At 42.2% G+C, this 21,944-nt stretch overlaps 1 protein-coding gene across 4 annotated transcripts; it reads left to right on the forward strand.

Annotated features, from left to right (window-relative positions):
- The first annotated feature begins 3,990 nt into the window (after window positions 1-3,990).
- XKRX (XK related X-linked) lies at window positions 3,991-21,408 on the forward strand. Of its 4 annotated transcripts, XR_014307073.1 has the most exons (5): window positions 3,991-5,615; window positions 9,619-9,887; window positions 16,028-16,856; window positions 19,913-19,997; window positions 20,086-21,408. XR_014307073.1 is itself a non-coding variant. In XM_082716884.1 (3 exons), exons 1-3 carry the CDS (start codon window positions 5,281-5,283, stop codon window positions 16,771-16,773), a joined length of 1,350 nt encoding a protein of 449 aa, XP_082573010.1. In that variant the 5' UTR covers window positions 3,991-5,280; the 3' UTR covers window positions 16,774-21,408. The 4 variants fall into 4 exon arrangements, 2 of the variants coding, with proteins under 2 accessions (XP_082573010.1, XP_082573011.1); XR_014307072.1 differs by having other exon boundaries at window positions 19,913-21,408; XM_082716884.1 differs by having other exon boundaries at window positions 16,028-21,408.
- The last annotated feature ends 536 nt before the right edge of the window (window positions 21,409-21,944 follow it).

Raw genomic sequence — 21,944 nt, forward strand, 5'->3', positions numbered from 1 at the left:
GACTGCAACATCGCTCTTTGCTGAATTGGCCTGCCCTGCAAACCAGCCTTCATAATTGTGTGAGCCAATTCCTCAAACTATCTCCCCTCCCTATCCTCCCCTCCTTGTTCTGTTTCTCTGGAGAACCCTAATACAAACCCTGATGTCCATAAACTGATGAATGGGTAAACAAAATATGATCTATCCCCACAATGGAATATTATTCACCATAAAAAGAAATGAAATGCTAATACATGCTACAATGTGGATGAATTTTGATAACATTATGCTTAAGTGAAAGAAGCCAGACATACAAAAAGCTATATATTGTATGGTTCCATTTATACGAAATGTCCAGAATAGACAAATCCAGAGGGATTGAAAGTGGATTAGTGGTTGACTAGGTCTCAGGTGGGGCCATGGGGGAGAGGAATTGGTAGTGAGGGCTAAATGTGTCTGTGGTTTCTTTTGGGGGGTGATGAAGATGTTCTAGAATTAGGTAATGGTAATAGCTGCATAGCTTTGTACTAAAAACACTGAATTGTACCCTTTAAATGGGTGAATTGTATGGTATGTGAATTATATCTCAATATAGCCATTATTTTAAAAATAACAAGACTTAAGATAAAAAATAAATAAAATAAAATAAATAAAATTAACAAGATTTAAGATTTAAAAAAAAATCTGTCTCTTATCCCTTCCCTCTACTGGGCAATGTATGTAGAGCTTGCCATCTTCCTGACAACACCCATCATCCCCAAATTTCATTCTGCATTTTGCAATAGCCCTTCAATGCTAATTTAGATGATCATTTAAACCAGATTTTTTAAAACAAAAATGCTAGGGATAAGGGTTGCAGAGAACTCACTTGTGCTTTGACTCCAGGCCCCTATCCCACCTATGGATGATCCTGATGAGGGAGTGGCTCAGAAGAGGACAGGAAAAATTCTTCATCCTCAGGTTGCTTTACAGTGAAAAGAGAAGGCCCAGAGGCTGCATAACTGATTTTGCATTAGATATCTTTTAACGATTCTAACAGTTCAAATTGAGCATTCCACAGAAGGAAGCCATTCTTCCATCCTAGCTAATGATTCTCTGGGCCTTGCCTTTCACCTCCCACCAGCTAGTCTTCCATGATGACTACCAGCCACATGCTGCACTACCTTGCTCCTTCCTCTCCTCTTCCCTCATGCATACCAGCTACCTCTTACAAGTCAGCTCTGGCGGCAGCGGCTTTGAAAACTTAAACCTATTCCGGAGCCTTATATGCTTCAGTGGTGTTCCGAATGCTAATAAAGATGCCAAGAGCTTTTAAACTCATTCTCTGTTGCTGCTGAGTTTGGAGTTGGAAGTGTTGCAGAGGAGAATCCAATCTTGGGTCTCCCTTTCCTGCAGAACCAAGGTTCTGCAGGAAAGAAGAAGAAATGGGCCCTGAATGCTATCTAGTATTCAAGGGACAACCTAGGGATACCATCACAGTTTACCATTCTTTGAAAGATAAGTTGTCTTTTGTTTGTTTGTTTGTTTGTTACGATTTTATTTATTTATTTATTTATTTAGAGAGAAAGAGAGTGAGCAAGCAGGGGAGGAGGTAAAGGGGGGGCCGGGGGGAGGGACAGGGAGATCATTTCAAGCAGATTCTGTACTGCTGAGCCCAGATCCCAACTCAGGACTTGATCTCAAGACCCTGAGATCATGACCTGAGCCGAAATTAAGAGTCAGATGCTTGACCAACTGAGCTACCCAGGCACCCTGGGAGATGAGTGCTCTTAATGGGGTAGAGGTTCTTCAGTAGTCTTATGCCTGTCAACATTTCCAGTGTCTCTACTCTTAAGAAGAATAAAGGGCTAAAGTCTAGAGATTGCCTGAAAAGAGGAAAGAGAGTTGGACAGAAACAGGACAAATTCTCAGTTTCTCCCAGCAGGGCAAAATGAACAAGGAAATAAGAGACCAGAGGATTTAGTGACCTAAAGTGCCAGAGAGTCCTAGGGCTGAACATAGTGAGGGGGATCAGATGGCAGGAATCTTAGAGGTCTGTATCAGCCATGGAGGAGTAAAAAAAAAAAAAAAAAAAAAGTCTAACAGTAGAGGCTCTGCCTTTAAGGAGTTTATGGCAATGTAGTTGTGGAATAAAAAATAATACACTAGAAATAATTTGTAATTTGGTGTTAAGCCATGGTGTTGACAAAACAAAGTGCTATAGGAACTTGGAGAAAGGACATATGTAGGCTGGCATCCTCTGTGAGCTGAATGGCTGACTGAGAAAGCGGGTTTTCATGCCCCAGCTACAGTGGCTATAGCTTTTCTAGAGATGAGTGTACCTGAGTCTTGCATAGTTTCCTGGAGGAAGTGGGGGGGGGGAGGAAGCTTCATCATCATCACCATTTTTTAATCATTACTGTCGTCACCAAGAACCACAATAAACATTAATCGAGAGGGATCTCTCTGAGTCTACACTTCTGTTGGGTAGGCAGGGCAAACTCAGGAAGAGTTGAAGGACTAGTGCAAGACAGAGTGTGCCAATAGCACAAAGACAGAGGGAAAAGTGAGGATTGGAGAGGTGAAAGAAGGTTTCTTGGAGGAAGTAGTATTTGAGCTGACCCTTAAAGGAAAAGTTAGGGTTTGGCTTAATGGGGAAAAGAGTGAAGGCCCCTGTAAATGACCTCAACAAGATACAGAGGTGGAAGTGAGCAAGGCAAGTATAATTAAATGAGAAAATTTACTGGACTGGAGCAAAAGGTTTGTGGTAGGGTAACATGGCTGATGATATTGATGAGGGAAGTAGTGTGGTGATTACAGAAAGCCTTTAATGGCATACAGAGGGAGCTGTTTAGGAACAAAGTAGGAAGGCCTTGTAGATTTGTGTATTTGGGGTGTGCTGCGGACACAGGGAAGGAAGAAAGGCTAAAAGAATCGGGATTTTTACATTCTTCCTAGCTTCAGTCTCCCATGTGAGGGTGACCAATTTATCCCATCTCAGCAAACAGAGAAGTTTGTCGCCCTACTTGAGATCCATCTTGAGAACACGTTCCTAAGAAGCCCTCAGAAGTTGTTCACCCTATACTGTTGGTGGAGAACACTGTGCCTCTTGGAAAGCCGCAACCAATTAACACTATGTGTGAAGTGTTTTTAGATAGTGTTGTCCTGTCTTGTGCAAAGGAAATGAGGAAGGATCAGCCTGCTAACCCAGCTACCAGCAGGGGCAGGGGTGCAGACCAAGATAGCATGCATGCCTGCTTTAAAGGCAACAACCTTTAGAAGTTGATTTGTCCCTGAATCAGCCCTGGGGAAAGGAGGCAGCAATTGCAGGAATCTTAAAAATCAACACAATGACAAAAAAAAAAAAAAAAATCAACACAATGACAAGACCAAGTCTTTCTCTAAGCCATCATTTTTGTGGCAACTAGTGCCACTCCTCACATATTCTTTTTACTGGCTTCCTGCAGCAAAAGGAGATTGGCACAGGCTCTGCTACATTTATATTATTACCAGGAGGCAGATGTTTTCTCTATTTCTCTGGGGTTTAGAATTATGCAAATGAAGGCATGAAAACAAAAGCTCAGTGAGATGGGGGAGGATTGATCTTAAGAATCCTGGCAATTTTCTGAGCTCTTTAAGTCACCCCTCTCAGTTTTTACTAACAGCTCTCTTGGCTCCTCTCCAGTCTATTTAGAATTTGGCACCTCTTCAGAACCTTCCAGTCAAAGACCTGAAAGTTCATTCTAAAGCCCCTATCCCAGCCTTATTTTGCAACTGGGAATATCAAGGCATATAATAGGAATTTTTAATGCTGACCTTGAGTCTTGACACACACACACCCATCCCTTTCTACCTTAACCTCTCCTGCACACAGTCTTGTCTGGAAAGGAAGCTATAGCCCAGTTACCTCTCAGGTCTCCTCCGCCCGCACCCCACCGTGATGGTATCTGGAGGGCAATAGGACCTAGCGCAATTCAACCCTGAGGCCGAGAGAGAGAGAGAGAGAGAGAGAGAGAGAGAGAGAGAGAGAGAGAGAGAGACACCTGCCTAACCGCGTGGGTTGTGCAAGTGTGCGAGCTAGCTAGTTCGCGAGGGCGGAGTGGAAGTGGGCGTCTGCTGCTTTGGGGGAATAGGAAAGCTTTGACTCCCTCTGGGATCCGGGGGTCGTAGTGAGAAGCGGTTCCGAAGGTTAGCCCAAGCCCACTTTTCTGTCGCGCCTCTCCACCCGGAGCATCTTTGAGCTGCCGGCCCTGGCACTCGCAGGCTAGTTTTGTTTGGCCCCAACGGTCCCTCCCATTCCGCCCGCCCCCGCCTTCAGTGCCTCAGTTCCCGAAGCCACGACTTCCTGCAGCTGGAACTGCAGGCCAGGGAGGACCCCAGCAGTCGACGGCGTCCAAGAGTCTGACGACATCTGCTTGTGCCCTCCTGGGCTGGCGCCCCGCACGTCGTGCTTCTCGCTAGCAAAGTTTCTCTGTGGAAAAGAAGCCTCTTTAGCTTTCTTCGGATCCTGCAGCGCGCGCGCGCTCGGCTTCTCTCCCCCTGAGACTGCGCTCCCGACCGGGGTGGTACCTTTGCTCCAGCCCCCTGCTCCAGCCGCTACCACCCCCCGTCCGCCCCCCTCCCTCGGCACCCCGCTGCCCGGGCTGGCTGCCTTGGGGGCGGAGCTTGGGAAATCTGTGGAGCCAGCTGGAGAGCCTTCGATTCCGCGCGGGTCCTGAGAGAGCAGCGGCGAGCGGGCGAGCTGATAGCCACAGCCTAAGGATAGCTTAGGGTACCTAAGCACTGAAATGAGCCCCCGAAGGGACGCTCAGGCTGCACCCCCTCTTCTGCCCTGGTTCAGTTCTCGTCAGGTTTGAGAGGGCGTATTGGTGGTCAGAACTCCTCGAGAGGTGCTGCTGAGTGTTCGTGCCCCCGACAGAGTGGCTACCCCGACTCCCTGCGGGGCTGCGAAAGGAGAAGGAGCCAAGGAGACAGCTGTCCCCAAGTTTTTCACGTGCCTGGAACTGGACTCCGCACTGGGCGCTAAAATGCTTGCTTCCCCCCTGTCCAGGTTTCATAGCATGTCTGTTGACAATTGGAAGCCTGGGCCAATGAAGAGTCAAGTTCAAAGTGGTACTCCTGGCTTCTCCATCCCATACTCCAACAAGTGTAACATGAAACTAGAGAGAGGGGTCTTCTGGTCTAACTAGCAGATCTCCATTCTGGAATTGACCTTGACCGCTCTCTTAGATACTTGGACTGCAGTGACTCCAGGGTTCTGTTGAGCGGGAGTGGGGCTTGCTTTGCTCTGAAGACCAGACTACTACACTCACAACCTCAACAATGGACCGAGTTTATGAAATTCCTGAGGAGTCCAACGTGGATCCAATTTCATCTCTGGAGGAAGATGTCATCCGTGGGGCCAACCCACGATTTACCTTCCCATTTGGCATCCTCTTTTCCACCTTTTTGTACTGTGGGGAGGCTGCATCTACCTTGTACATGGTTAGAATCTATCGAAAGAATAGCGAAACCTACTGGATGGCATACACTTTATCCTTCTTTATGTTTTCATCCATTATGGTCCAGTTGACCCTCATCTTTGTTCACAGAGATCTGGCCAAAGACAAGCCACTATCATTATTTATGCATCTAATCCTCTTGGGACCTGTTATCAGGTGAGCAATTTTTAATTTCTACCCCTCCCTGGGTTTGTGCAGAGAAAGATGAAGCCAGTATTTACAAGACTGGTACTGTGCCTCTAATCAGTTCTCCCATTCCCTCCCACTCTGGGCTTCCTTGCCCTGCCTACCATCCAAAAAATCTTATCTGAAACCTTAAGTGCCACCACAGTGACCATGTGGCATGTACTTGTGTTCCAAAGCCATGTATGGTACCATTGATAAGACTTCATTAGACAGTGTTTGCTATTTGGATTTGAGTTGTGAAAATTGGTAAGGGACCAGCTGATGTGGTTAACCTGTGCACACAGGCCATAGCTTCAGAGTGTGTTATTTTAACTCTGTCTTTTAGACACTGTATAAACTGTATCTCACTGTGGGAACCTGGGTGGCTCAGTGGGTTAAAACTTCTGCCTTCAGCTCAGGTCGCGATCCCAGAATCCTGGGATCGAGCCTCACATCAAGCTCTCTCCTCAGCGGGGAGCCTGCTTCTCCCCACCCGTCTCTGCCTGCCTCTCTGCCTACTTGTGATCTCTGTCTGTCAAATAAATAAATAAATCTTTTTTTTTTTAAACTGTATCTCACATTCAATTTCTTTATCCTGAGCTGCTTGAGCTGGTGGTTGTGGCGCTTTCAAATTTTCCAGTTATTTGACATCTGGAAAATATTTTCAGCTCTTTGTGGCCATCTAGTACCCCAACCCATTGTCGTTTGTTTTTTTTCTGTTGGTTCATCAGTCTCCTGCTTATCTCTTTGTATCTTTCTGATATAAAGGTACATGGTTAGAGGGGGCAAAGGAAGATGGGTCATCTCTCCATCTGAATGCTGTAACTCACTGTAGTAGTATACAGTCTTTCCATTCAGATTGCCTTGAAGGGATGAGAACGTGCCTTATCTTAGGGAGACAGGCATCTGTGTCGGCTGTCTCATCTGGATACTATGGGATTTTCAAGTTAGGGAGATGTTGCAAAACTTAACAAAGTCAGGAGGAAAGAATGGACCAAGTTTGTCTTGATTGCAATCAGCTGAAGAATATATGTCAGAGTGCTGATGTTGTAATTGCAGAGGGAAGATGTTTCATCCTTAGAGAACTAAACGTAGTCTGAAACTGTTTAAGGATGGAACTCCCTTGCCTTAAAAAAATTTTTTTTTAAATCAATACATGCTCAAATGAGGAGGGATTGGTCAGGCTCCATTAGAGAAAACAGTAGCCTGAAATTCCAGTGACCTGGAGTTTGGTCCTCCCTCTGTCATTGACTAGTTGCATGGCTCTGATGAAATCTCTGAAGATGTCTTGGACCCCAGTTTCTTCATCTGCATGATAAATGGGTTGGGTTAGATCATTGGTCTCAAATGCAAATGCTTAAACAGGCCAGGCAGGTCTCATATATGAGTGAAGCAGGCCAAGTACAAGAAAACCAGCAGCTTCGTGTGTGATGATAAATGAAAATGAAGTCTTAGTGTTAGAGGAATGATGGAGAATAGTGAATAGTGTGGCAAGCTGGTGTCTACATGATTTGCCTAGAAGAGGCAGCTACTCTGTAATTCCATCCCTATCGTTTCACTGTTGGAATCCAGACCCAATATTGCCACATGCCCTAACTTTTCAAGAGAACCTTCCAGAACAGGATTTTATATGAAATATCAGTTTGAATCTTGGCAGCTTGACTGACGAAATAACACAGTATGGACCAAACAAACCACAGCTGTTGGTCAGATGTGACTCAGCTGGCCTATATGTAACCTTTGTACTAGGCAATCTATAGCTCCTTTCCAATTCTAAATCTTTGAAGTTAAGCTGTAAAACAAAGACCTCATCTTGAACTTGGAACCAAGAAATTTAGAGATGTTGGGGCATCTGGATGGCTTAGTTGGTCTGGATTTCGGCTCAGGTCATGATCTCAGGTTCCTGAGATCGGGCCCACGTGGGACTCCATGCTGGGTGTAGAGCTTGCTTAAGATTCTCTCTCCCTTCCCTCTCCCCCTCCCTGCCCCGTGCATGTACACGCTGTCACTCATGCTCTCTCTCTAAAAAAAAGAGAAAACCCCACAAATTAAGAGATGTCACCAGAGGTACAAGGTAAACATTCTTTTATCAGCCTTTTCCAATGCGATATATACTGAGTTAACAGATCAAGTGTACTCAAAGTGCAAATTTCAGCAGGTATTGTCCCAGTCCAGAGTTTAGACTTCCCTCCTTTGCTTTGTGGCTTCCCAAGCCATCTTTAATTTGGCCCCACCATATAGAGTATTGAGTACTGTATTTCATTTTTGTTATTTATCTTCCACTAGAAATGATTGGAAAACATTTTTAATAGCCTGACAGCAGGGAAGAAATAATTAAAAGCCCATATATTATATCCTTGATATGCTTATGTTCAAGGCAAATTACTTTATGGGCAGGTAGGAACTTGATTAGTGCTATTAGGCATATGAAGGTGTTTGGAGGATCTGGCTCCCTTATATGAAATGCAAACTACTTCTGAAAATGAAAATGTACTCTAATTTACTGAGGTTTATAACCAAAGCGAACACCCTTACTTAAATCAGTAAATAGCCTTCAGAAGCATAAACAGAATGCTTCCTGCCACTACCTCTCCGAATATTTTCTTCATCAATAGCACTGATGGGCCTGGGTTAAAATCTAAAATCTTTTATTGGAAATGCACTTGGCTTTATTTCTTCCCTGTTCTCTCCTCCTCCCACCTTTTCCTCTCCCAAGTTTTAGAGTTTGAAATGTCTACTTTCTAGGGAGAAATGCCATGCTTCAGACTGGCCCCTATGCCCTAGTCTCCAAGGGATCCTGTGGAGAATGGCAGCCAGCACATGTCCGAACCTTCCTATTGGGAGCCAAAGGCCTAAAAAGCACAGAAACCTCTGAGCTTGTCTTTAGCTTATTTTTCCATTAAATTACATTGCCATTATTATTATCCTCTCCTCCCATCGTTTCTGACCCTATAATCTTTTCTTCCTTCTTACTCTTTCATTTATGCAGAAAATATTTATCAAATACCCAAGATGAATACAACCCATGCCCTCAGGCAGGAAAGATGGCTTCATTTTCACCACAACTCTTCTTTCTTATTATAATAGTCCACAGTTTCCATTCATTTAAGGGTAGTGGAGGAAGTGGTAACTCAGGTGTTCCAAAACAAAATGTTCTGATTGCTTCTTTTCTGGTCACCACATCAGAACTGTTTACAGGCTTCTGATGTATGTGGGAGAGATACAGCAAGAAATGGGGTCTTATCACTATTTCATGTTTGGTAGGCTTGCGATCCTTAAGAGGATGTTTTCCTCTTTGTAAAGAAAGAAGGAAGTTTCAAAGATTCTTGGCCCCAAACAGATCAAGAGGCCCCAAAAATAACCTTTAGAGAGATCTTTTGATGTTCCCTGGGTATGTAGCACATTCAGTTCTGAGTTGACAAGTCTTTAAGTACCTTGGTGATTGAATGGCATTACTGTATAGATGTGAGGTTTTTTCCAAGCTCCCCTCCAAGACTTTTTGGCAAGACAATTATAGTTGTGGACCTTGTCTTGAAAAAAGCCGAACTCAAAAGCCCCAAGTATGAAGCTGAATGCTTTGCATAAAGAATGCTTTACCTTAGGAACTTGAGGTGTTATGAAAACTAGGGCCTTTAAGAACCTTCATCATTTTCTCTCAGCACATTATTTACATATCTTTGTGTTCAAGGTGCCTTTCTACCACAGGCCTATTCTTAAGGAGACAAAGCAATTCCTTAAATTCTCAAAGAAACACTGAAATGGTGTTCTCAGGTCAGTAGATAACCAGCCAAACAAAAAAGGATTTAGACTCAACTTGTGGAAGGAATGACAACTCTTTGGCTCATGAGGAATGAGTAGAATGGGAATTAAGGAATGGCAAAAAGCAGCACAAACTCCCTGAATTGTATTATTAACTGCCCCACCCCACCCCCCACAACAACCTTTCTTCCCAGGACAGTTTTAGTTAAGTACCCGTGATGCTTTACCTCTGCAGATGTTTGGAGGCCATGATTAAGTACCTCACACTGTGGAAGAAAGAGGGGCAGGAGGAGCCCTATGTCAGCCTCACCCGAAAGAAGATGCTAATAAATGGCGAGGAAGTGCTGATAGAATGGGAGGTGGGCCACTCCATCCGGACCCTGGCTATGCACCGCAATGCCTACAAACGTATGTCACAGATCCAAGCCTTCCTGGGCTCAGTGCCCCAGCTGACCTATCAGCTCTATGTGACCCTGATCTCTGCAGAGGTCCCCCTGGGTAGAGGTGAGTAGGGTCAGGCGAGGGGAGGGCTTCATTTAAATCAAGGGTCTTAGAAATACAGACCTGAACTGTCCAATGCACTGGCTACCAGCTTCAAGGGGCTATTTATATTAAAATGAAACGTGAAATAAAAATTTACTTCCTCAGTCGTACTAGCCACGTTTCAAGTGTTCAGTAGCCATGTGTGCTTAGTGGTTACTGTATTATATAGCACTGGTAGATAGTCAAAGAACTTGGGGAGCCAGACATCTTAGGCCTGCCAGATTTATTTAATGGGGGTAAACTATTTAAGCCTTAAAGTGCCACAGATAAGCCCTTTCTGGGCCCAGAATCAGCTGGTAATACCAGCAGTTAGTAGGACATTTTCCCTAGCCCAGAGTGTTTAAATTATACGGAGGGTTTTTTGTTTGTTTGTTTTGGTTTAGTGATGGCCATCTTTTAAGAAGAGATTCCCAAATATTACTGATTATGAGAAAACACATTACTGGGTGAAAAACTCCTTCTTAAAAAAATTACATCTTCATGGGATACCTGGGTGGCTCAGTCGTGAGTCATGAGACCACTCTCAGTGGTACTGAGAGTAACACTCCGACGTGGCACTCAGTCTGCCTTCTGCTCAGCCCATGATCCCAGGGTCCTGGGATGGAGCCCCCGCATCGGGCTCCCTGCTCAGCGGGAAGCCTGCATCTCCCTCTCCCACTCCCCCTGCTTGTGTTCCCTCTCTCGAGCGCGCTCTCTCTCTCTCTGTCAAATAAGTAAACACAATCTTTTTTTAAAAAATTACATCTCCTCCTCAGACCTGACTCAATCTGAGTGTGGGGAGGCCAGGAATCTGTACTTTTTAAAAAATGCCCCAGCTAGGGGCGCTTGGGTGGTTCAGTGGTTTAAAGCTTCTGCCTTCCGCTCAGGTCATGATCCTGGGGTCCTGGGATGGAGCCCCGCATCAGACTCTCTGCTCCTCAGGGAGCCTGCTTCTCCCTCTCTCTCTCTTCCTGCCTCTCTGCTTACTTGTGATCTCTGTCAAATAAAGAAAGAAAATCTTTTAAAAAAAATGCCCCAGCTGAGTCTGATCAGCTACATTTGGGAACCACTGATTTAATTACTTCTCTCCATTCCGGTGGGGAGAAAGAAATATAGGTTGGAACGAATACATATGAGAATGAGGCTTGGTCCCAGTTCTGACCTTCTGTGTGATTTTTGGAGGAAGTTACCTAAGAGGTCACAGTCTTAATTTCCCACTTGTAAAAGACGGCTCCTTAGATGAGTAAGACCTCTAGGAGAGGAGGAAATGTGAGTCATGTTTTCAAAGTCAAGATAAAGTACTGTTAATGAGTTTTAACAGCTCAACATTAGCTTCATCTAGTTGGGCTGGTGCTGGTAGAGCTGTGGGTACAACTTTGAACCATTTCCTTCTTGTTAAATGGCGATCCTGCTTGCCAAACCCCATGGCGCAACTGAATGTAAGGAGGGCATTTGTCTCCTTTTCTCCTTTCCTCCACCAGGAAATGTTCATGAAATTGTTGGTCTTTATGCTTTTTACGTACCTACGATTGACAGTAGTGTGAAGAGAAAAGGAAATGATGATGATTTTCTTCCTGAGAAATTTGAAGGTCATCAGATCACCTAATTAAAACATGTATACTTTACAAAAGCAATACATACACACACATATATATATATACCCACGAGTAATCGTATATGTGTAGAAAATTTCTGGAAAGATATGTCAGAAATCATTTACCTCTGGGGAGTAAAAATGAGAAGTCGTCAACTTTTACCTTTTACTTTATATCCTTCTGTATGGTTTGAAATTTATATGATTTAAAATTTTTGCTATGACCATGTGTTACTATTTTTGGTCCTTATTTTTTTAATTATAAAAATCAGATAGGGTTATGGTAAAGAATCAGAACCACAAAGAACATATATCAAGCAGGAGATGTAATTTTACTTCCCAAAAGTAATCTCTGTTAACCATTCAGTATATATCCTTCCAGACTTTTTTTTTTAATATGTAAATATACATAAGTTATATACGTATTTTTGACAAAAAGCGCTGTATTAAACATTCTGTTCAATGTCTTTTGCCAGTATATCTTTCTTTAATGGTTATTTATATATATATGTAATAAATGATAAATACATAATATATGTTTTTCTTATGTGAACTGGATCATTCTTTGTTATTTCTCTGATCTTCTCTTGGTAGGATTAAAGTTTGTTTCTGATGTTTGCATTCAAGAAATGTTTTCTAGGGGCGCCTGGGTGGCTCAGGGGTTAAAGCCTCTGCCTTCGGCTCAGGTCATGATCTCAGGGTCCTGGGATCCAGCCCGAGCCCGAGCCCGCATTGGGCTTTCTGCTCAGCAGGGAGCCTGCTTCCTCCTCTCTCTCTGCCTGCCTCTCTGCCTATTCATGATCTTTCTCTGTCAAATAAATAAATAAAATCTTAAAAAAAAAAAAGAAATGTTTTCTAATCACAAACTATACTCCAGCGAACATCTTTCTAAGTATCTGTGTCCCAGAAAGAGACTTCATAGAATAAATTCTTAGCAATGGAAGTGCTGGGTGAAAGGATATACATGTTTGGAATCTTATCAGTACTGCCAAATAGCCCTCCCAAAAGGTTGTTTGAATTTATATTCCTACCTGTAGCTTATGAATGTGCTTTTTCTTTATATATTAAGCTAAATATCATTTAGTTCTATAATTATAAAATAACTGATTACATAAATAATTTGCTTTTAATTATGAAGCCAGCTGAGCATCTTTTCATGTTTGGTTATTGTGTTCTTTAAATTGCTGATTTTTAGTAGTTTGTCTTTTTCTTATTAATTTGCAGGAGCTGTTTTCTTATTCTGATATTAATCCTTTCTCTGCTGTAGATAAGTATGCATGTATACATTTGCGTGTTTTGCATGTGTGTACATACACACATTTTAAATAGTCTCCTGGCTTTCTTAAGTATTAAATTTTTATCATTTAAATTCTTTATTGCTTTAGATCTTGCACACTTCTCACAAAGGCCTTTCACAATTCTTATCTGATAAGCAACTTAGCCTAATCTTCCAAATAGATGAATTTCCACATTCAGTTTGTCAATTCCCCTACCAAAACACAAAACAAAGCAGGAGAGTAACAACAAAAGAAAAAGAAATTTCATTGAGACTGTGTATTGGGATTGCATTAAATCATTTGGGTTGTTTTGGAGGGAATTTACATATTTACAGGATCAATCAGTTTCATATTAGAAGAGATGTATGTCTCCATTTCGTTAAGTATTTTCACATCACTTTATTGAGGTATGATTAACAAAAACCTCTACCTATTTAACATATCCAACGTGATGAGTCTGGAAGTAAGTATACATCCAGGAAATATCCCTAAAATCTATGCCATAAATATGCAAAGCCTGGAGCAGGAAAACCATACAACTTTATCGAAGTACATTAAAAAAATATTTAATGAAATGTACTTTGATAAAGTTTATAGTTTTCTTGCTATTGGTTTTGCACATTTCTAGGTATTAGGGTTTTTTTTTTTTTTTTTTTGACATAGAGATCACAATTAAGCAGAGAGGCAGGCAGAGGTAGAGTCGGAAGCAGACTCCCAACTGAACTGGGAGTCTGACATAGGACTCACTCGATCCCAGGACCCTGAGATCTTGACCTGAGCCAAAGGCACCCCTAGGTACTAGTTTTTAAGTCACCTGATTTCCTAAGTGTCAGCGTAGTACCTAAGTAGGGGAAATGCGTGTACTACTACTCTTTTGGAAACGGTGAATGATGATGATGATGATAGGAACTAGCAGATAGCATCTACTATGTCCTGAGTATTTCTCTAAGCCTCTTACTTATAATTATTTCATTTAGTCTTTACAACAACCCTGTGATATAATTGTTACCCCCATTTTTAAAAAGATTTTATTTATTTATTTGAGAGAGAGAGCATGAGAGGAGAGAGGTCAGCGGGAGAAGCAGACTCCCTGCTTGGCAGGGAGCCGGATGCAGGACTCGATCCTGGGACTCCAGGATCATGACCTGAGCTGAAGGCAGTCTCTTAACCAACTGAGCCACCCAGGCGCCCGCTACCCCCATTTTAACAAATGAGGAAACAGAGGCACTGAGAGGTTAAGCAAATTCCCCAATGCTTTCATAAGTAATAATTGGCAAGGATGGAATTGGAATCCAGGATGCCTACCTGCAGAGCCATGTTTCTAACTATATCACTATACAAAGGATGTAAGGGAAACATTCTTCAAGACCTTGTTTTCAACTCTTTGGTGATTTCTCCTATTAGAAACTTTCTGCCGGTACCATCTCTTCAAGTTTGGTAAACAGTTTTTTTGGGTTAGGTTTCCTCATTTTCATCCATTCTTCTGCCTTCTCCTTGCTACCCCTTTTTCTAATCTCTTTTTCTCTTGGAGGCCATCTGGATCAGCATAGATGAGCAAATTCACTAACAGTGTTATGATCTCTTATGGCATGAGTCTATTTGTAGGGAGACAGATGGAAGGTGTTTTTACATTTATTGGAAACATCAGGCTTTCCTTTATTTCACTACTATCAATAAATGAGTTCTAATTTAAGGGACAGCATCACTACACTTGTCTAGATGTATATACACTCTGGTGCTCCTAACTAGGAGCATCAAATCTTAAGGATGGGACTAAGAGTGGTTTATAAAGCTAAGAGTACATCAAATCATTTTATTGTATACCTTAAACTAATACAATATTATATATCAATTATATTTCAACAAACATGGAAAAATAATAAATAAAAATAAGGCCAATTGTAGACACTTCAAGAGAGTCTCTCTAGTCTTTGAGATTCCAGCACTTCACTTAGAGCTGAAAAGGATCTTGGAAACAAACTTGTGCTTCTTTTTGGGTTTCCATGGGGGAAGTCTTCGCTTTTCTTGCAAATTAAGCTGACATCTCTGTGGCTCCAGTTCCCTGGGATCTAATATTTTTATGGGAACTGAAAGTTCCAGCCTTTTTTTTTTTTTCTGGATGAGTTCCCCTCAGGCCTCTCACTCTTCTTGAGCATGGTAGATTTTTCTTAGTGATTGGTATCCTTTGATATAAAGGGATAAAAGAAAAGCGACACCATGTGATCTATAGTTGAGATTTACCATGGCTGATTACGGAGCAGCCTGACCCTTCAGGGCCCCAACTCTATACAGCAGCGTGGATGTTATGGGCTATGAGGTGGGGTTTTAAAAAATTTGTAAATCATTCTGGTTGAAGTTTGGAGATTCCTAAAATATAGCAAAGCACATGGGTGATAAATTTATATTGTTAGTGATTTATGTAAGCAATTCTAGAGTATCTCACTGAATTGGGGAACCAAGGCACATAGATATTCAGTGACTTTCACAGAACTGAATCAAGGGCTTCTAATTATAAATATTTCATGCTGCCTCTCTAAATTCAGAATGCCTCATTAATGTCACAAACATTTATTGAGCACCTACTATCTCCCAGACAGTGTCTTAGGCTCCAGGGATACAGTATGGAACAAAATAAACATGGTCCTTTTTGCCTTCATGGAATTTCCAGAATACATGCTGACACATTCTAGAAGTACATACAAGATTTGTTCTTTAAAGAAGATACATGTCAAAGAAGAGGCTTCTGTAACCAAAGGCATTACCTATGAATTTCCTAGGACTGGATTTTTTCAGAATTCCTTCTGCCTCCTTCATTGTTTGCTCAGAAGCCTATTTCATGCAGTGGGTGCTCCCCTATCCCTTTATAAGTGCTCTTCTTGTGTTAGTGACCTCTCAGTGCTAGTTCTGAGGTCCACTCTTCTTAAAAAGTTCATTTTGTGTGTTTATATGATTATTGAAGTATTACAATGTATGTTCCTTGTGGGAAACTTAGAAAATAGAGAAATATAGAAAAAAAGATTTTAAAAATTGATATAGTCCTCACCACAAAAAGTATATTTTAGGTTATTTCTTTCCATTTTTTTCCTTTGCGTGCTGTGTGCTGTGCCAACATAGCTATGTTCATACGTGAATTTGTTCTTAGCTGGGCCCTCAAGCCTCACTTAATCATCTCTCTGGACCTCCGGGTCTGAGTTCAGGCTTTGTTAACACAGTCTGATTGTCTATTTTTTCTGTTATTTTTTTTCTTACAGTTGTGCTAATGGTTTTTTCCCTGATCTCTGTCACCTATGGGGCAACCCTCTGCAATATGTTGGCTATCCAGATCAAGTATGATGAATACAAGATTCGCCTCGGGCCATTAGAAGTCCTCTGCATCACCATTTGGCGGACATTGGAAATCACTTCCCGCCTCGTGATTCTGGTGCTCTTCTCAGCTACCTTGAAAATGAAAGCTGTGCCATTCTTACTGCTTAACTTCCTGATCATCCTCTTTGAGCCCTGGGTTAAGTTCTGGAGGAGTGGTGCCCAGATGCCCAATAATATTGAGAAAAATTTCAGCCGAGTCGGCACCCTGGTGGTACTGATCTCCATCACCGTTCTCTATGCGGGCATCAACTTCTCTTGCTGGTCAGCTTTGCAGCTGAAATTGGCAGACAGGGACCTTGTTGACAAAGGCCAGAACTGGGGGCATATGGGCCTGCACTATAGTGTGAGGTTCGTAGAGAACGTGGTCATGGTTTTAGTTTTTAACTTCTTTGGAGTGAAAGTGTTGCTGGATTACTGTCATTCCTTGATTGCTTTGCAGCTCATCATTGCTTATCTGATTTCCATTGGCTTCATGCTCCTTTTCTTCCAATACTTGCACCCATTACGCTCACTCTTTACCCACAACGTAGTGGACTACCTCCATTGTGTCTGCTGCCGTCGGCACCTTCGGGGCAGGATTGAGAACTCAGAGCTACCCTGTGATGCCCAAGCAAGGCAAAGCATTGTCTGAGATTCTATCTTCTGGGTCCTTCGGGATAGGCTGGGGGTGGCCAAGAGCAACTTTGAAATTGAAGGAGAGGATGAGGCTCATAGGTGAGTACCCACCGGGACATTTTCTTGAAATTTCTGGTAAGCCTCTAAGAAGAAAGAACAACTCCCAAATAGGTTTTATTTCTTTAAGACTGACTGCTATGTTTGAAAACCCAGGGTAGCTAAGAAGGTTAGCTTACCAAGAAGGTTCAGAGATACTGTGAACGGCTCCCCTCCCACCCAGGGCAGCTCTTTGGCTGCCCAAGGGGATAATTTACCTCCAAGCACCTTAAGCTCTCTCTCGGTGTGATCTTGTTACTCTGCTCATTTGCTCCAGGGCATTACTGAGCTTTCCTAGGGCTGGGATGAATGCCCAGAATTCCACCAGAATATATACTGACTGATCAGAGATATGACAATTTGTTGATTATGGGTACCTCCCAGGAAAACTGGATGATTAATGTGGAATTATAACTGTAAGCATGGCTGGGTTTTATTTTTCTTAATTCCACTGAGAAACTCTAGTTTAAGAAGAAAACCCCCACTATTAAAAGAGCTGCTTCCCAAATAAGTTAGCTTAGCATTGGGATTTTAGTAGTGATCATAGTGATCAAAGACCTCTCTTTTCAAGCAACCCTTTCTAGGCACACTCCCAGGAGGGAGTGCGGAGTAGGATTCCTACAGGGCATAAGCCAGAATGACACTTTCTCAGGGACCTGCATGGGCATCCAGCCTGTGGAATGGAGTGGTTGAGTAAAATCTCTCACTTCCTGCCTCGTTATCAGGAATTCCCTCCAAACTGGTTTTTCTGTGCTCATGGCAGTTTACTACTTGAGATAGATTTCAGAGAAGCGGAGCTGTAATTGAGAATGTTTCTAATGTATGGAAGAAATGAAGATTGCTTTGTGTCTCCTACTCTTCCGAGTATTTTGCTGGCTTGGTTTTTTTCCCCCCTAGGGGAGAGAAAAGGTAATGATAGTTGGATTATTACCTTCCTCCTGTTTGGGGTTTGCGGGGCAGCTAATACTCCAAGGTAGAGTGAAGACAGAGAAGGGAACCAGATCAAATTAACTCATCATTGGTACTGGTTTTTGACCACCGGGCTTTATTTTCTAATAAGGAAATGTTTATCAATCTTCTGCTCATTCCCACACTCCCAATGAATGAATGCATATCTCCCTTTCTCATGAATCTCATATCCGTGGGTATTTTGATGGGGATGTCAGCTCAGATGCCTCTAAGGTAACAAAGGAATTAAGGTTAGTATGGCCACTGCCTATTGGGACCTAGTATCCCAGCATTTACCTAATCCTTACCCCTTACAGACGAGGAAAGTAGAGAATTACTAGCAGTATGTACTAATTGTTGCTGCCACAATGTTTTGAGAAATTGTGAAGGATCTGACCTAAAGTTTCTTGTCCCCATCCAGTTTTACTCATGAGATCATGTGAAGAGTTTATCTTTAGCCTTATCCCTTCCTCTTATCCAGTGTCAGGAGTTTATGGTAGAAGAGCTCCCTCTTTCAAGTAGCAGGGCTGTTAGCCAGAATAGTCCTATTTCCTGGCATGTCTAGTGTGGTTTCCCATCTTCAACCACTGTTTGGGGGCCAAAAGGATTGAATCGTTAATTGGGGAGGAGAGTCAAGTGACTTGCTTTGGAGCAGTGAAGACTTTCTTCGTCAATCCAACTCCCTCATTTTATCTTTGATGGAGAGACTTAGTTAGGTTGGTGTCTGAAAACGCTCACACCTATCTTCTATGTTATTTAAGGTGAATTTGAAAGAATCTATTAGGCCTCCAGAAGAACATGCTGTCTCTTTGGAATTCAAACAACAATTTCTCTCTACTGGTTAATATTCCCTTCTATTAAAATCAGAAGCAGTGTGGAACTGTAATTTGGCTCATAAAAGCCATGTGAGTCAGCTACTTAAGGCACACACTAAGCCAAGTAGGCCAATTAGAGCTAGAGCAGAGATACACAGGGCAGAAACATGTGCCTTGGTACTAGACCAGGCATATTTTTTCCCACGCACCCTCCCCAGCCTCTGTGACTTAATATCTCTGGAATGTAGGGAGTTCAGGATGAGGGGTGTGGGACAGCTTTCAGACCTGAAAAACCTGCTGCCCTTACCTAAGGAGAATAGAGTCTAGTGATACCTTATGCTAATGAACTCTCAGAACGTCCTGTATGTGGTGGCCTTTCTGTTCCACAGCAGTCTTCTAGATACACAGAAAAAAGAGAAATTTCAAAATATGGTGGATGGGCAAGGGAAGTGCTCCCCTCCGCAAACACCTTTTTAATTGACTACTTTCTTTTTACCCTTTGAAATCTTAAAGTGACACAGGGTAGTTGTGTAGGGGCCAGGCTTCCTGGAAGAGGAGGCAGAGATGGGGCCAGGAAATGGGTCTTAGAAAAGGAAGGCAGAACCATGAAGTGTGGGGGTAAAGAGAGGCTGTTGTAGCCACAGTCCCCCCCACCGCCCCCCTGGCCAGCTAAGTACCTGGAAATGAACATGTTAAGGAAATGTATCAAATAAACTCATAGTTGTCAATTTCATTTGTTCCACAAATGTTTAAAGACTTTGGGGCCCAGAACTGGGAAGCACTCTAGGAGAATTAAATAATAGTTGATATTTATAAGCATTTACTATATGCCTGGCATGGTGCTTTATATGCACTATTTCATTCAGTTCTCAAAACAATCCCTTATGAAGTAGGTACTATTATCCCTCATTTTACAGATAAAGATTCTAAGGCATATGACCTGCCCAAAACCAGCTAGTTATCAGCGCCAGGATTCAGTCTTAGGCACTCAGGCTCCAAGAGCTCACACTCTTCATCGTGACACAAGCCTCTAAATCCTCTTAGGTCCTTTGTGGAGTTAGTTTAATATGTTAGTGATTCCAGGAATATTTTCTGGGCTGTAATCAAGGGGCATCACTGGGTTTACTCGAGAGAAAAAGGTCAAGTCCTAAAAGGACTGGGATGAAAATGGAGTATGTGTTCACCTGTACTTATAGGCTGATGTTACTTAATGTTCACATGTACTTATATTTAATGTTTACATGTACTGATGGGGGGATAAGGCAGGGGAGAGTGGTAGACACATTTCCTTTCTAGTTTCAGGATTTTGTCTCCTGTGTGTTCTTGAACACACAGCTTCCTATTCGTGGGAATAAAACTGGAGGGAGCAATTACTACCCAGGTTTGTATGAATCTTCCCCCACCAACTCCCCAAACAACCAATCACAGCAAAGGAGTGCTGAAGCTGACTCTCTTATACTTCCTCTTAGCAACACTGCCCTTACTACTCTTGAGAAGCTGATTCCTGATTCTAAAGCAGGCCACAGGATAAGGATGTGGAAGAATAATGACCTTCCCCCAACTGTCACAGTCCTGAGAGCCTAAGTCAACATTCAGTGCTCTTTCAGCTAGCCTGCTCCTGCCTGCACCTCTCTAGGTCATGGTCCTCAGCATTCAGAGTTGATTGCTACTTCCAGGGTAAGGGTGGTGTGAGCAGTTGAAGGGTAGAACATTCACCAGGACATTCCATCTAAACCTGGGGAGTTCGAGGGTGCCTGGCTGGCTCAGTCTGTGGAGCCTGCAGTTCTTGATCTTGGGGATGTGAATTTGAGCCCCTTGTTGGTTGTAGAGATTACTTAAAAAGAAAATGTTAAACAAACAAAACCCAAACCCTTGTGGTGTTCCATTTCTGAAAAGTCCTTTAGTATAAAAGCAGAGGACTTTGGACCCTCCAAAATATTTACCTACCCAAGAGTGGGGATCCTCATTCTATGAAACTTATGCTATTGGGTTTCATTACTATCTTCAGGGAACACATATGTGCAGAATCTTATGCCTTTCCTCTTGAAGATCCAGCACCATTAGTCATATACTATAGGTCTTAGAGCCTCTGGGGTGCAAAGTGAAAGTATGATATGAGCCTTGGCAACAAAGCACACACCATGTGAAACCGGGAAGTAGCAAGGCCAACCTGTGTGAGCTATGGGAACTAAGTGTGAAAATGATATACTGTCATGTATAGAGAAAATAACATCTGAATAGCACTGTACTATGTGCGAAGAGCATCGATACATACTAGCTCTGTTACCATTGTATCATTGTTGGGACAAGCCCTCTGAGCTGTACATATGAATTTGCAATGTTCTAACCTTTAATTTATTAAACAATTATTAAACTCATTTTGTGCCAGGGAAACCTACATGGATATTTCAGAGTGCTTTATAGATGCTGAAAGACTCAAAAGAAAATCCCAAATATTGAGTTTCAGTGATATTGGAGATAAATAGCCACTGGTTGTCATCACTGGTATGAGAGCAAAATATTGGAGCAAGTTTTTGGAAGGCATTGTCAGTTTTGTCAAAATTAAATGGACATACTTTTTGTCTCAGAATTTTAACCTCTAGGAATTTTTCCTATGGCAACATAGATACACTTATGCAAAGAGATGTGCACAAGAATGTTTATTATAGCACAGTTTGTAACAGTGAAAAGTTGGTAACAACTTAAATTTCCACTTATAAGGAAATGGTTAAATTCTGGTATTTCTATCATTGGAATACTGTCCATCCATTAAAAAGATATATGTACCCCTATGTTTATTATAGCATTACTTACAATAGCCAAAATATGTAAGCAACCTAGTTATCCATCAATGGATGAATTGATAAGGAGGGTGTGTATGTGTGTGTGTGTGATGGAATATTATGTGGCCATAAAAAGGATGAGATCATGCCATTTGCAACAACATGGGCCTAGAGGGTATTATGCTGAGTGAAATAAATCAGACTAAGAAAAATACCATATGATTCCACTCATAAGTGGAATCTAAAAAATGCATAAGCAAAATGCAAAATCAGACCTATAAATAATGAAAAAAAAAAAAAAACCCTAATGGTTGCCAGAAGGGAAGGAAGTGGGGGATTGGGCCAAAGGATGAAAGGGAAAAGGAGATACAGACTTCCAGTTACAGAATGAAGGTCATGGAATAAGAGGTACAGCATAGGGAATAAGTCCATAATATTGTAATAGTGATGTATGATGACAGATGGATTCTACACTTGTGAACAAAGCATAATATTGTACACCTGAAACTAATGTAACATTGTGTATCTACTAAAAAAATAGGGTA

Source organism: Mustela nivalis (assembly GCF_964662115.1).
Source record: "Mustela nivalis genome assembly, chromosome: X".
Lineage (NCBI taxonomy): Eukaryota > Metazoa > Chordata > Mammalia > Carnivora > Mustelidae > Mustela > Mustela nivalis.